General features: G+C 38.5%; 1 protein-coding gene across 1 annotated transcript; it reads left to right on the top strand.

The window, feature by feature from the left end:
- Window positions 1-11,276: 11,276 nt before the first annotated feature.
- Window positions 11,277-14,598, top strand: LOC127948423 (uncharacterized protein K02A2.6-like). Its single transcript, XM_052544856.1, has one exon. It carries the CDS (start codon window positions 11,452-11,454, stop codon window positions 14,596-14,598), a length of 3,147 nt encoding a protein of 1,048 aa, XP_052400816.1. The 5' UTR covers window positions 11,277-11,451.
- The last annotated feature ends 308 nt before the right edge of the window (window positions 14,599-14,906 follow it).

Here is a 14,906-nt window from a genome sequence, read left to right as displayed (position 1 = left end):
AGCCTGTAGGCGTTTAGATCCTTGACTCTCTGATTGCATAAGACCCACAGGATGTGCTGTGAGAAAGAGAGGAAATCTATCCATCTAAACCCCAGTGAATAAAAACAGAAATTCTCAATTTCATATTTCATAAAGCAATATTTAATTCAGAACAAACCATAAAAACATATAGTTTAAACATATAACAAATATTTAAACAGAGGAAATGTAGTATTTTAAGGAAAAGAATAAGGTAGTTTTGAGAGACATAACACATCTCAAAACAGTTTTGTTAAGTGTAAAGTATGTTACTAAAAAGAAACAACTGGAGGAACATTTTAGACTTAAACAAGTTAATTGGCAACAGATCAGTAACATGATTGAGTTTAAAAAGAGTTTGAGCAGCAGATAATCTCAGAGTTAAAGATGGACAGAGGTTCACCAATCTGCAATAAATAAATAAATAAATAAATAAATAAATAAATATGTTTAATAATTAAATTAAACAGCCTTTGGTGCAAATCCAAAAATAATACTGACCTTAATGTGTATCAGTCACTGCTCTCTTCCTTCTCTATTGATGTCTCCACTGCTAAAATAACATGCTACCATAACAAAATTAACAATTTGTCTAACTCTCACATGCTTTTTTAAAACATTTTCCTCACTCATTTGTCCTCCTCCTCCACCTCCTGCTTTATCTTTAATAGCTGACGACTTTGCCACATTTTTTATTAATACAATTAAACACATTAGTGCACAATTTTACACACCACAATCTGTCAGGTTCATATCACCAGCAAACATACACTCATTTACATCCTTCTCTTCACTCTCTGAGGCAGAAGTCTCCAAACTCATCCTTTCTAATCACCCTACTACTTGCCCGCTTGATCCAATTCCATCTCATCTCCTTCAAGCCATTTCTCCTGCAGTTGTCACTCACATCATCAACACATCCCTTCACACTGGGGTTTTCCCTCATCATTAAGACAGGCTCACATAACTCCACTACTTAAGAAACCCACCCTCAACCCATGTCTTTTAGAGAACTACAGACCAGTTTCCCTTCTTCCTTTCATTGCAAAAACCCTTGAACGAGTTGTGTTCAACCAAGTCTCTACATTTCTCACACACAACAATCTCCTTGACAGCAACCAATCTGGCTTCAGAAGTGGACATTCAACTGAGACTGCCTTGCTCTCAGTTGTTGAAGCTCTAAGACTGGCAAGAGCGGAATCCAAATCTTCAGTATTTATCCTGCTTGATCTGTCCGCTGCTTTAGACATGGTTAACCACCAGATCTTCCTATCAACCCTACTGGCAAAGGGCATCTCAGGAACCACACTCCAGTGGTTTGAGTCTTACCTATCAGATAGGTCCTTCAAAGTATCTTGGAGAGGTGAGGTGTCCAAGTCTCAACATCTAACTACTGGGGTGCCTCAGGGCTCAGTTCTTGGACCACTTCTCTTCTCTGTCTACATGGCTTCATTAGGTTCTGTCATTCAGAAACATGGCTTTTCATATCACTGCTATGCTGATGACACTCAACTCTACCTCTCATTCCATCCTGATGATCCGACGGTAGCTATTCACATCTTAGCTTGTCTAACTGACATTTCTTCCTGGATTATGAACCATCACCTTCAACTCAACCTTGCCAAGACAGAACTGTTTGTGATTCCAGCAAACCCATCGTTTCATCACAATTTCACCATCACGTTAGGCACATCAACCATAACTCCTTCAAAAACAGCTAGAAGCCTTGGAGTTATGATTGATGATCAACTGACTTTCTCAGACCACATTGCTAAAACTGTCCGATCCTGCAGATTTGCTTAATTCAACAAGAAGAAGATCAAGCCCTTTCTTTGGGAACATGCTGCACAACTCCTTGTTCAAGCTCTTGTTCTGTCCAGGCTAGAATATTGTAATGCTTTCTTGGCAGATCTTCCAGCCAGTTCTATCAAACCTTTACAATTAATCCAGAACGTGGCAGCAAGATTAACTTTTAATGAACCAAAAAGAATACACGTCACACCTCTATTTATCAATTTGCTCTGGCTTCCAATAGCTGCTCGCATAAAATTCAAGGCATTGATGTTTCCTTACAAAACTACCACTGGCTCTGCACCCATTTACCTAAATTTGTTACTTCAGACTTATGTGCTCTCTAGAAGCTTGCATTCTGCAATTGAACGTCGCTTGATTGTGCCATCCCTAAAAAGCACAAAGTCACTTTTATGGACTTTTAAATTAAATGTTCCTCCTGGTGGAATGAATACATAAATGATGTTATGTTCTCTACTGAGTTTTATTGCAGTATTTCTGTATGTTAGTGAAGATCAGGCCCGTCATCTGGGATGATTTCTGTCATGCTCAGCTGTGATCTGTGCTCGTTCTGTGAAGGGTTAATGTGTATGAGAGCGAATCAGATATTTGTTTGTGCGCCAGCTGACATGTCTGCAGATGAATATATTGAAAGGCAGTGGAGGCTGGTATTCTTTCTCTGGAAAGCAGATTCATAATTACATCTAATCAGATCTGTGGACACAGTTTTTATCTCCACAGACAGAAATGATGGTTCAGATTCATGAGAGCGCTGAGATGAAACACTGACCCACCGGCAGGAGGATGATCAGTGGTTCACTCTCTAAAGATCCTCCTGATGCTTTCTTCAAACCTGAATATGTATGATACGGCATACTATTAAAATACTTGCTCTATCTCTGAAATATGCCGTACGTATGAACATTTTCATATGAAATACACAAAGAACATTTCTCTTAATGTGAAGCAAACAACTAAAATACTACACCACTATTTGATACCCTCTTGAATTACACACTCTATTTAATATTTAATCACAATAAATAATTCAAATTAAATGGCTTAAGCAATTATATTTTTCAGATTGAAAAACCTTTTCACACCTTTTTACTTTGAAAGGCATATATATATATATTATTTTTTTCAACCTTAAAATATATGACTTTTATTACATTTTGAACAATTTCAATAATTTTCAATTATACATTTAGGGTAGACATACGTACATACATACTTTGTTTCAGGCTGCAGATCACATGAGGAACTAACTTCCACCACATTCAGCCTCCATCATCCTGTACCTGCACACCTACACACACACACACACACACACACACACACACACACACACGCATCTGGGTCTGTGTGAATCAGCAGAGGAGGAGCGCTTTGTGTGCGTGAAGGTCAGCGCTGACTGAATAGAGTTCACTTATAATACAGGAGGAAAGAGCACTTCTGTACAATCCAGAGAGAGAGAGAGAGAGAGAGAGAGAGAGGCAGTTATTGATCAGAAGTTGCTTTATCAAACCCATTAAGACTTATTGGAGGTTTTTTTTGGATTTAAGATGTTTCTGACCCACATGAGCTAATTTATTAGGACATGTTTGAAATGCAGTATGCACATTTTAATGAAACAAATAAGCTAGAGCTGTTTTTGCCTAAATGTGTAGTAAAAAAAAAAAAAAACAACTATATATATATATAAAATAGTGTTATGAGTGAGAATGTGTTTTATAACATATTTTGGAAAATATATGCATATTTATATTATAAATTATATAGATAATATATTTGAAGTAGATGGACAATACACAAATATATATTAAGGATAGTTTAAGAAAATATATAACACATATGATATATAGTGTATATTATTGTATTATAAAAAGTAAAAAGTAAATATTATGCAGAAACAAACTATTTCTAAAATATTTCCAAAGACAATAATTGTACTGGACTTACTGGACTGGACTTGGGCTGTGATCTTTTAGAGACATTGAGACTTCTCTTTTGAAACCCTAAATGAAATGCTTGTGAGATTTCTAAAAAAAAAAAAAAAAACACTTTCCTCACAAGATATTTGCATGTGTTTCTGTAGAGGCTCTAGTTGTGCGGTTGTCATGGCAACAGAACCTCTGTTCTGTCCTGTCCTCGCGCAGCGTCCTTCACGAGCCGCTCAGAGTCAGGTGCCTGCTTCCCTCAACAGACACTTCTTGTGCTGAACGAGAGACAAGCAGAAGCATTCATTACTAATACTTTTCTAGTGAGTACACTAAAGCTTTTACAGTCGTGTGAAGAAACAGAGTTCACGCAAGGAACACTTGTTAAAAGTTATATGAACATTAGGACAAAACATTCCGAAAGAAATGTAAAGTATCCAACATTTATTTAGAACATTCTAAATATTGCTACAAGTGTGACTGCATCATAATAATTGCTGTAAATAATGTTCATCGTCTGGCTGACTATGTCTTGTATTCATTTTTCATATGCGCACAAACTGACAGTCACCACTTATAAGCGACTACTAAATATTGTAGAAACATAATTTTCTGTAAAGTTGCTTTGTAATGATTTGTATTGTAAAAAGCGCTATAAAAAATAAACTTGAATTTTGGGACTTGGGATTTAAAAATTGACATTGAGTAATTAATATCAGGAAATCGATACTGTTAACTGTTAAATGTCAGTAATATTCACACCTGTTTGCCAAATATTTCCCTGTATTTGTGTTTGTCCTGTTTTTGCCTGATGTGAAGTTTAACCTCTAAAAAGATCCTATAACAAATGATAATAATTTTATTGTAGCTGTTATTCTTACAGAAACTGTACACGGTTTATTTAGTTGATTTGTGCAGATACTACATGAAACACCTGGATCAGATCAAGCTGAAGTCATGGAGATGTTACGCAGCTTGAGAAGAGACGAGAGACGGACAGGTGTTTGCTGGAGGAGGAGAGGGACTGGCACGCAAGGCCGGACACAGACCTAATCACACACCAACTGTGGAAGAAAGAAAAGACGTGATGACAGGACACAGTGATGTAAAACCAGAGAGTCGGCCGCTGGGATTATTGTTTTCGAGGTTTCTCACGAAACCTGTTGAGAACACGTCTGGGTCTTTCATGTCAATAAATAAACAAATAACACAGTATATTACATTTTAAACCATTTTAGCAATGTTTTTTTTTTCTTCTTCTAATTATTAAGTTATACATTGTATGACTATCTTATTTTTTGTTCATTTAAATTTTTTTATATGTTACATTTAATTTAAATTTAGTTGAAGGCATTAAACTGATCTCATAAACAGAAAGTAATTCAGATTGGATGCCTGCCGTTCTGTTTTGCTGACACAGATAATGAGCTTGACTCATTATGATCATTTCCATTATTTTCTTTTATTCTCCGATCACACAAGAGTTTCACCGTGTTTAATGACATTTTTAATGATATTCAGTCATGATTTGTGATAATATCCGCAGCATCATTCTAATTTTCTCTAAAAACATCCCAGACTGAAAACCTGAACGCTGCGTCGCTCCACAATTACTTTGTTTGTGTAGAACAGGCCTGAAATACAGCCTCTGCCCTCTGTATGATTATTCATGGTTTTAATGTGAGATATTATTCAATAATCATTAAATGAAAACACCATTGTGCTCGACAGCTCTCAGCGAGGACATGCTTTTCAATGTCTCGTGGAGCGCTGGAGATCCGCGGCCTTCAGAATGAAAGAAACCATTCAACACATCTCAGACATTCAGTGAATTTCAATGCAGTTCATTCAGCTGCCGGGTCGTAAGAAACAGAAAGCGGAAAAATATTAGGACAAGACCTGCCTTACAAACTCACATCCTGCCTGAAATCAAAAACTCAGTGTTTCTTTAAAGCAAGGCCTCGTGGGAGCTCTTGATCGGTCAAGGCTGCTGCTGACAGAAGATGACAGAAAACATGCTAGGACTTTCATTTTTGGAGATTGTTCTTCATCTTTAAAATGTCCATCCTGTTTTGATGCTGGTCTTGGCTCTGCAGTGTCATACTTCCAACATGAGGAGGCGATGTTGTTAAAAAAAATGAAACCTGAAATTGCAAGTTTTTGACCTGTATTAAATCTATAATATCATAGCAATGTCCAATGTCCTAAAGTCTCCACATAAAGGCATTACAAGGACATGAATATTGAAATGGATTTTTATTAATAGCCATTCTTTAGTTTCTGTATACACACCAGCTGTTGGAGAAATCTTTGTGTGGATGCTTGTGTAATTTATCAAATAGACACTTCATGTACTTCCATTCATTTTTTAATTAAACTTTACAAACTAGTTTAATGCTCAAAATATAATTAGTAAAGTGGAAAAAAGAATGTTGCACAGTTACAAATCAGGAAGAATCAGCTTTACACTACCATCAAAATGCTTTCATGCAACTGTCATATTTTAATGTTTTGAAGGCATACGATGGACTTTGGTTGAAGTAGCCTAGTTAGTGAAAATACTGAACTTGGCCACATGCGCAAAAACACGTTTAAGTGCAAGACAGAAGGTGCTACACAATCGCTTTTTCATAGAATCAGCAGCTATCTGTGCTATCTAAATATACAGTTAGTAAATGTTATGTAAAGATTTAATGTATTTAGTTATCAAACAGTCAGAAACCCAAAACAGTCAAGCTTTTCTATTCAGCCAGGACAGGTGGGTGTTTGTGGAAGTGACATGACATTCAGCCCAGTATGGTGACACTCTGCATTTAACCCATCCTAAGTGTTTACACACACACACAAGTGAACATCATTTATACTGTGGCACCCAGAGAGCTTTTGGGGGTTCGGTGTGGTTTTGCCGGCCTGAGACATCTGAAGATAGCAGATGCTTTCCAGATCACCAGATCATTAACAGACATCTTGCAGATGTACGTGTGCTATCTGGGAAGGGCACCTCAGTCGTGGTTTTGCCGGCCTGAGACTCAAACCCACAACCCTAGGGTTATGAGTCAAACTCTCTAACCACTAGGGCACAACTTCCCCCTCTTTTTTTAAAGTGAAAGGGAAAGAATTATATGTGAAGCCCTCCCTTTGAAATTAAGAAAGTGACGCCCACACTACGTCCATTTTTCTCAAAATATAGACATAGCCTACACTGGCAGGGCTGATATATGAGGGAAATTAGAGATTATTAGATATCTAATATATGTGGGAACTGGATTCTTCACTGTCATTGACCTCAGGGTGTATGGGGTTGACCATTTTGTCCTTCAACACAACTCTAATATATCACATGTAAACAATATTGTAATTTTATTGTAAATTTGCAAATTTCCTTCACCTAAAGAAAAACCTATATTTAAAGCCAAATTAGATATTATGCCTTTTACATGCACTGGTCAGTTTTTGCCTCCATAACATGACTAGTGAAAAGAAAAGTAAAAATTACAATATGTTTTATATAAAGACTTTTTTAAATTATTATTGGTTTCTCATACAGAGAGATTACTTTATATGTCAACCCCATTTATTTATATTACACTTTGTTCCTAAATGTTTTTTTTTTATTTATTTTTTTGTTTTTTTGTTTTTTTATGGCTGTTACAGCATTTAAAAGTGAAAATAGGTGTCCAAAACCTCAACACTTATTTTTATTCTATTATCCTCATTTGTAAGTCACTTTGAATCGAAGAGTCTGCTAAAAGAGTAAATGTAAATCTGATATATATATATAATCTAGATTAAAATGGCTCATTCGAATTGCGTTGCATATTTTTCTACACACCCATGTTAACGGATTCCAGTTGCGTTCCAGGAGCGTTGCGTCTGCAGCAGTGCAGCGATCGTTTACGTACCGAGTAGCGAACTGCAAACGCGTCCTGTGTGAAAGCACATCGAGTCCGTGCTGTACCACATACGTAACGCACACGGACTGCATACGCACTGCAGATAGAGTATGTGTGAAACAGGCGTGGGCCCTGTTTGAAATTGTTTAATTTGTATGTTTGTTTATTTTTATTTATTTGTGCTATTTACATAGTGTTTAAGTTTGTAGGTCAAGTTTGTAGGTGTCAAGGTACAGAAACAAAATAATTAAATGTAAAATAGCACTGGATAGTTTTCAATGTAAAAATAAAATAGATAATCAAACCTACACTGTTAAAAATTTATTGTATTTTTACAGGAAACTCCTGGCAACTAATTGCAGTGAATTTACAGCAAACAAAATACAAGAAATATACTGTTGATTTAATACAATAAAATTCTGTGTTTAAACAGCAATGTTGCTGTGATTACAGTCGCATTAATACTACAAAATGTTGTAATTTGTATTGTTATCGTACAATCCTCAACAGTGGTGACAATCCCGAAAAAAATTGCAGCAATGCATGCTGGGAGCCATGAACATATTTTGTATGATGGCATTAAACAAGTCACCATTGTTGTGTTTAATACGCCAAATGTTGATGTTTGTGAGTGTATAAATAACCTAAAACATGTTTTTAACAAAAAATTAGCCAAAACAATGTTTATTCACTGTTAAACATCAGTGCATGAACCACAAGAGTGTTTCAAATTATTTATTTTTATATCAGTTGGGTCATTTAAACCATTTAAGTGCAGTCAGCTGGTTGTTATTAAAACAGACTTTTGTTTGAGAAACATCATACCTTTTAAAAAGTTTATTTTAACATTAAGGAAACTGGACTTTTTATGTTAGAAAGAATTTGAAAGTACCAGTTTTAATGCTATCCCACAATGCTTTGTGGTGGGTGTAAAATAATGCTTCTACAGTGTAGTTACAATAATATTACAGGACTGTCCATCAATTTCCCATCATGCAATTGCATTTACAAAAAAAAACCTTGAATACAGTGAATTGTTGTAAAATATATTGTAAAATTACATCAATTGCTAACAGTGTACATTTATTCAGACACCTTCAACATTTCTCACATTATTACAGTTTTGCTATATATATCAACAATTATATCTGGTGTCTGAATAATTTTTGGTTTGACTGTTAAAACTACAAAGTAATTCAATCAAGAGCAGTGAGTGATTTTCATTTTCTTGGATTAACATTACAGCAGCCAGTAGCTAAATTAGGCGCGGTCCCTTTAAGACACAATGAATGCTTCCAAACACATACACATCCCATTCTTTCCCTCAACTGTTTACTTTCACTTAAGAAATAACTGACAGTTTTTTCGAGCATAATTTCCAAGGTCGATATTTTGACATATTTTGTATGTATTTGTCGGCACAAGAGCAAAAATAAGCAAATTCGATGTTCATGTGTTTTGAGACGCCTTTCTCTGTGTGAGCCTTGAACACCAGAACACAGCGAGTACTGAATTGGGCTCTTTCACATCTTTTTGTTTGTTCAAACTGCGATTTGTATTTGTTTGTTCAGGAGCAGGAGGGACTTCGAGAAGAACTTTTCAGAACAGAGCTTGGTTCAGTGTCGCTGTCTGTGATACGTGTCTCTCTCTCTCTCTCTCTCTCTCTCTCCGCACCGAACACAGCGTGCGCCGCGAGTAACCAGCTTCTCTGTTCAGCTTTTCAGCCTCTTGTGTTTGGATGCTTTAATGTTTAAATCAACAAGCGGTAATGCTTAAAACACGTGAAAGGGATAAGCTTTCGTGACGATGCGCAGCAGAGGCCCGTCAACTGTCCTGAGCATCTTTTTAGGCTGTCCTCAGTGAGTCGATCATATAAAATATCAAGGTGAAAGTCATCATAGCTTGCTTAGTACACAGCAAAAAAATCTGAGTGAAATTAACTCTGCTGGGAGTACATGTGAGACCGCACTCAAGAGTGTGAAAGTTTTAAAATAGGAGTGTTAAATTAACACCGAAGCAGAGTTAGTTAATGAAATAATTAAGTGATTCATTGAGTGATGACTGACCATTATTTGCAGGCCCCTGATGTTAACATGCAGAATCAACAAAGACGAAAATCACTATTTTAATGGTGGTCAGTGTTTGCTTTAGTTGGGTTCTTGACCCCTAAAACGTTAAAGTCAGATTTTAATTGGCTGTTATAACTGATTTATAAAACTGATGGACAAGCAAAGACTATTGTTATTGCTGAACTACCGAGTTTGAGGAATTTCTTAAAAGTTGTTCAAAAATCTTTCAAAAGAGTCTTTCCGTTAGACATGCAAACATCAAGAATCAACCTGTGAATCTCAACAATGGTGAAAATCAAAAAAATCATGTTGCAGTGCATTCTGGGTGCCATCTATCAAAATTCATCCATGGCTTCCATGATGCATTGCAGCATGAATAAATTATTAGCTGAATTGTTTCAGTAATTTTCTTTATTACTATTATTATTTATAATTATTTATATTATTTATATTGTTATATAATACTAGTCTATTTTTTATGTTACTTTTAGTAGTTTGTTTACTAATCACAATCACAGGGTTGTTATAATCAACGAGGTCAATCAAATCTGTTTAGGCTTTAATTGAGTTTGGTGAATGCCCATGTTTTGATTTTCTCTCGTCTGTTTGTTACAATTCAGTTGTAACAGCCAAAGCAAATCTGACTTTAAAATGATAGGCTCAAGAGCCCAACTAAACCAAACACTGACCACTATAATGGTGACATAAAAATAGTGATTTCCATTTTTGCTGATTCTTGTCACGTGAACCAGTTATGCTCTGTGATTGGATATACGTCAGGGCTTACGTATGGGTGATGGACATACAGAAAGATAACACAAGAGAGATTCTCGTGTAAGCGGTTGCTTCATGCTGAATAAAGCGAGTTAAAGACGATCTACTGTCTCTTCATATATCTATATATATTATACGAAGATAGATACACTTCACATGGTGTCAGAAGTGAACCGACACAGCACGCTGACTGAAGGAAGTAGTTTGACAGGAGAAAACCGGACAGGATGGCAAAGTTTTCGGCGCCGGAGCAGCTTAACTTCGCTAAACCGGAGGATTGGCCCGATTGGAAACAACGCTTCTCCCGGTATCGAATAGCAACGAAGCTTAACAAAGAGCCAGCCGATGTTCAGGTCAGCGCACTGATTTATTCTATGGGCCCGGAGGCAGAGCAAGTGTACAATTCATTCGTCTCGCCAGATGACGACGAGGGAGAGGAGGAGGATTTTGACCAAGTGCTGAAGCTGTTTGACGCGCACTTCGTGCCAAAAAGAAATGTGATTTTTGAGAGAGCACGTTTTCATTCGCGGACACAAGAGGCGGGTGAGTCCGTTGAACAGTATATAAGGCACTTGTATGAACTCGCAGCCCACTGTGACTTTCATGAAAAGGAGGAGGAAATAAGAGATAGACTTGTTATAGGGATTAAAGACAAAGATCTTTCATTGAAGCTACAAATGACAAGTGACCTTACTCTGAAGAAAGCAGTTGACATGGCCAGGCATTCTGAGTTAGTGAAGCAACAGAACAGCGAGGCTGGTGCATCAGGGCACGTTGATGAAGTGAAATTATAAAAATAAGTGGAAAAAAACACAATATGAGGCAGCAGGAGGACGAAAAGAAAATGAAAAGAAAAACTGTGGTAGATGTGGGCGCAGACATGCAAGAGACAAATGTCCAGCTAAAGACAGAGAATGTAACAAATGCCACAAAATTGGTCACTTCGCAAACAAATGCAAAACCAGAATGATACAAGAAGTGACTGAAGAAGTAGACAGCTTATTCTTAGGATCAATAAATGAGACTATGACCAAGAATGAGGCTACAGTGGATGAAGTCATCACAGATACAGAGCCACCATGGCGCACAACACTAGTGATATGCCATACTCCAGTCAGCTTCAAGATTGATTCTGGTGCTGACACGACAATAATAAATGAGGCTACATATAGCAGCCTCCGTGTCAAGCCGAAACTTAGTCCAGTCACCTCTAAACTGGAAAGTCCAGGAGGAAAAGTGGTCCATTTGGGGCAATTCCTAGCTAAGACGCAAGAGACAAAAGGAAGAAAAACAACAGACTGTTACTTTAGAGTAATAGTGGCAAAGTCTACTTGTGATAATTTACTGAGTAGATCTGTCGGTGTTCGTCTGGGTCTAATACAACACATTGAAGAAGTCAGTGTGTTTGGGGAATTAGGGCTGCTTAAGGGAGACCCCATAAAAATAGTCCTAAAAGAAAATGCTAAGCCATACAGCGTTGTAGCCCCTCGCCGCATACCCATTCCGCTGCTACCTAAAGTAGAGGAGGAGCTTAAGCGAATGGAGGAAAATGGCATAATAGAGCGCGTGACAGAGCCTACAGAATGGGTAGCGCCTATGGTGCCTGTGATAAAGCCAAACGGTAAAGTAAGAATTTGTGTAGGTCTCACTAAACTAAACGAGAACGTGAAAAGAGAAAAATTCATCTTGCCGACCACAGACAGCATCTTACACAAACTGGCTGGAAGTAAGGTGTACACAACTCTGGATGCTGCCAGTGGATTTTGGCAAATGGCTCTGGATGAAGAAAGCTCAAAATTAACAACCTTTATAACACCAAATGGTCGATACTGTTTTAAACGGCTCCCATTCGGGATAACATCAGCACCAGAAATATTCCAAAGGAGGATGCAAGAACTACTGCATGATCACGAGGGCACAGTCGTTTATATGGATGATATTCTTGTGTTCGGAGCTACTCTGGAAGAGCACAACAGCCGCCTGAAAAAGGTGATGGAGACAATCCGTGCATCTGGTTTAAAACTTAACCGCCAAAAGTGTACGTTCAGGCAGGCTTCCATTCACTTCTTGGGCCAGGTCATCAGTCAAGAGGGCGTAACTCCAAGCCCAGAAAGAGTGTCCGCCATCACCGCTTTGGAGACACCTACAAATGTGAGTGAGTTAAAAAGAGTACTTGGTATGGTGAATTATGTCGGCAGATACATACCCAATTTGTCACAAATCCTTCATCCCCTTAACGAGCTGTTAAAGAATGCAGTAGCATGGGTGTGGGACTCGCAGCAAGAAGCAGCCTTCCAGAAAGTAAAGTCGCTGATATCCTCTGCACCCGTTCTTCAGTACTTTGATCCAAAACTGCCCACCGTAGTAGGTGCTGACGCATCCAGTTATGGATTAGGAGGGGTGCTGATGCAAAATCATGGAGGCACACTTAAACCGGTAGCCTACTGCTCTCGTACACTAAATGAAGCGGAAAAGAAGTACGCACAAATAGAAAAGGAGTGTCTTGCTAGTGTATGGGCCTCAGAAAAGTTCTATCTATATCTGTGTGGTCTGGAAAGCTACAAACTACTAACGGACCATAAACCACTGGTGACACTCATCAACCACAGAGACCTAGACAAAACTCCACTAAGGTGTCAGCGACTTCTGATCCGCCTAATGAAGTTCAATCCAGTCGCTGAGTACATCCCAGGAAAAAACCTGATAGTACCTGATGTGTTGTCAAGGCACCCAGAGTCAAAAGTGGACAACACAAAACTGAGTGAGGACATCCAGGCATATGTGGACTCCATCGCAGAGCTGGAAAGGCCTAAAACAGTGCTGGAGCGCATAAAAGCAGAGACAGAGAAGGATGAAACCCTGCAGAAAGTCGGACAATACATTAAGTCTGGCTGGCCACGATACAGAAAGGATGTCGTGAGGCCTGCTCTAGACTATTTTATGGAGAGAAGTAGTCTCAGTGAGCATAATGGACTGGTAAAGAGGGGAAACCAAATAGTAATCCCACAAATAATGAGAACTGAGATGCTGGAGAGAATCCACCATGGGCATCAAGGCCTAAACAAATCCAGGGAGAGATACAATGATGCCATCTGGTGGCCAAAGATAAGCCATGCAGTAAAGGAGAAAGTGTCCTCATGCCCACACTGCAATGAGCACAAACCAAGCCAAAGCCGGGAACCACTCATTACAACGCCTTTGCCGAAACTCCCGTGGCAAAAACTAGCTGCAGATCTTTGTGAGTTTAAAGGAAAGCACTTCCTGGTTGTTATTGACTATTATTCAAGATGGCTTGAAGTATTAAGTCTCACCCAGACCACGAGTGAAGCAGTTATAAGTAAGCTGATGAGCATATTTATACGGTTCGGGATACCTGAAGAGCTGATTACGGATAACGGCCCACAGTTCACCTCACGGCAGTTCCAGGACTTCACATCTAAGTATGACATCCAGCATACTACATCAAGCCCATATTATCCCCAAGCTAATGGGATGGCGGAGCGAGCTGTCAGGACCGCTAAAAGCATCCTTAGGCAACAAGACCCCCAGCTAGCTCTCCTGATCTACAGGGACACCGCTACGGAGCCGACAAAAGAAAGCCCAGCCAGACTCCTCATGGGAAGGAGACTGCGAACCACAGTCCCCAAGCTCCACCATCAGTTGAGACCGTCATGGCCAAATCTGTCTACAGTCAGGCAGACAGATGCCAAAGCTAAACAGGCCTACGAAAACACCTACAACAGGAGATACTCAGCTAAGCAGCTTCCCGCCTTAGGGGTCGGAGACAGAGTGCGACTGAAAACAGATTCAGAAAAGACATGGAGAGGCACCGGGGTGATTCAGGCTTCGTGTTCCACTCCCCGTTCGTTTGTGGTGAAAACGCCACAAGGAGACACCATCAGACGAAACCGGAGGCACCTGCAGATTGTCAACCAAGAAAGGAACGACTCTCCAACACAATCACCAAAAGTCTCCAACCCGCCAGGCAGCATAACATCAGCTACCTGTCCAACTCAAAATAATTCAGAGACTGGTAGTTTAACATCGTCACCCAGAGTTTTGAGAACACGCTCTGGACGTGTTGTGAAACCTGCCATCAAGTTAACTTACTAGTCAGAAGAAATGAGTTAACTAGTGATGTTCACAAATGAGTACAGACCACTTATGTTGAAGGACAAAAGGGAAGGTCTGAGAAGAATGTTTGTTTATATTTGCTTGTTCAGATGTATTTTGTTAATGTCTACTTAAACAGCAAGTTTAAAAGTAATATTGATAAATAGAATAAGAGTTCTTATGTTTATTTAATACATTTTTGGAAAAAAGAGAATATGGAAAATATTGTGTTTTAGACCGAAAAGTAATTTCAGGGTATGTTTCTGAGAAACAGTTGTTTTGTTTAATACTGTATGAATCCTTAGACT

Source organism: Carassius gibelio, chromosome B1 (assembly GCF_023724105.1).
Source record: "Carassius gibelio isolate Cgi1373 ecotype wild population from Czech Republic chromosome B1, carGib1.2-hapl.c, whole genome shotgun sequence".
NCBI classification, from domain to species: domain Eukaryota; kingdom Metazoa; phylum Chordata; class Actinopteri; order Cypriniformes; family Cyprinidae; genus Carassius; species Carassius gibelio.
Note: the sequence above shows the minus strand (reverse complement) of the source record. Positions and strands in the feature narration are given on the sequence as shown.